Source organism: Phaethon lepturus, unplaced genomic scaffold (genome assembly GCF_000687285.1).
Source record: "Phaethon lepturus isolate BGI_N335 unplaced genomic scaffold, ASM68728v1 scaffold4308, whole genome shotgun sequence".
NCBI classification, from domain to species: domain Eukaryota; kingdom Metazoa; phylum Chordata; class Aves; order Phaethontiformes; family Phaethontidae; genus Phaethon; species Phaethon lepturus.
In genome coordinates this window covers 9800-11486 of record NW_010556751.1, presented here as the reverse complement: position 1 = coordinate 11486, position 1687 = coordinate 9800, and the positions used below count along the sequence as shown (strand labels likewise).

General features: G+C 41.8%; 1 protein-coding gene across 1 annotated transcript in view; it reads right to left on the bottom strand.

Moving 5' to 3' along the window:
* LOC104625023 (fibrocystin-like) overlaps nucleotides 1–1687 on the bottom strand; it is a gene marked incomplete at its 3' end in the record, with an annotated part of 14529 nt that overhangs the window by 5963 nt on the left and 6879 nt on the right. Inside the window, exon 2 of the mRNA XM_010292543.1 lies at nucleotides 976–1183. Coding sequence (XP_010290845.1) covers nucleotides 976–1183 — 208 coding nt within the window. The remainder of the gene's footprint in view (nucleotides 1–975; nucleotides 1184–1687) is intronic.

Below are 1687 nucleotides of genomic sequence, written 5' to 3'. Positions count from 1 at the left end.
AGGGAAAGACACAAAAAAGGTACAAAAGTATCTGCACCTGCCAGATGGAAGAACAGTGTTTACCCTAAGCTTCTGACTCCAGCTGCCCAAATTCAGAGCTGGTTTCAGTCCTATCTCACCTTGGACGGTGGCATACACAATGTGTCTGCATATATGGGCTAGATATATTTTTCCTTGGTTGACGTTTGTTTTCATCTTTTTGTCTCTCCCTTATGCTCGCAAATTTTCCTTAGATTATGTATGTTTACACCAAAATATTTCAGCCTTTGAATTTTCTTCATCTTCCCAAAACATATTCTGGTGAAAGCCATCAGTACAAGCCCCAAATATTTCTGAAAAAGATATCATTAATCTTCCTGGGCATTGGGGTTAGCTTGCCTCCCAAATAGATAAGATGTTTCCACACTGGGTCTCCAGGTTATGATGATCACAAGTACAGTTTGCCCAAGATCCCCATGGACGGAGGATGAAGAGAGCATAAGGCAGTGACTACTGCTCACTGAAAACACAGAAGCAGTATTTCCAAACTGAAGTAATTCACTTTGAGTGTCTTGTTAATCATCCAAAGTAAATCAGTCTAGAAAGGAGGTTTTGTTTGTTTTTTTTACAGAAGTCAGACACTTTTTGTGAAGAAAAAAAAATATTCACTTTCTCAGGAAATTAACTATGCAGGAAAATTCTTTGTCAGCTCTGTGCTGAGGCCACGAGGCTGTACTGGCCATCAGTGTTTTCTGCTTCAAAGGTTTTCAGAGTTCATGGTTATGATACAGAATTTAAACATAGTCAGACACATTCAGGATTGAAAATCCACTCGCTTTAGGGGGAGCGAGGAACTAAAATATCTCTGACCACCTTTGTTAAAGGGATTTATGTAGTTATTATGCCCCACAGGAAACTGTAAATCCTCACCTTGACCAAATTTTCCCCTGGCTTAGTTCTCTGCTATAGAAATCCCCCTGGCCCTTGGAAAGATACCTGAGTGGTGATCTAAGGTACAGCTCCGTGTTGTTCACAGACTCAATAACAGCCGTTTCTTCTTGCTGTTGTGCATCTCCAAGACCTGTCCTTCCCACCATGATTTCATCACCAGGTTGCCAATCAACAGGTTCCTGGAGCAGTAATCGTGTGTCGTTAGCATGAGCTGATGATTCCAGTTGTGTGAAAGCTACTTTGGGCATCCAACCTGTAAAAAAAAAGAGAAAAAAAAATTAAAAAAGCAAGTCGATCCACATTAAAAATATAGGAGCAACATGCCTTGGAAACACCATGTCACTTGGATCATCCTGCAGTCATTCTTTCTTTTTTTTTTGAGGCTGTATAGGAGAGTTGGGATTAATATCACAAAAGAGATTTGTGCACATCTGCTTGGATCAGAAATGCAACGTTTTCCAAACAACATTTCATATCTTTTGTCTTTGTTGGTCCCTAAAGGCTGAAAAAACATGTTGCAAAGAAGTTTGCTCAACAGGCAGTGGGAACTGAGGTTCAGTTTCATTCCCCAAACTGACTTCCCCACATGAGAAACACCCTCTTCTTAAGCACCCTTTACAACTGGCAGAGCAAAGCACTCTCTACAGGGACCATCATCCTTCTTTGAGTACTGTCGTGGTGTAACCCCCATGAGCAACTAAGCTCCACGCAGCCGCTCGCTCACTCCCCCACGGTGGGATGGGGGAGAGAATCGGAA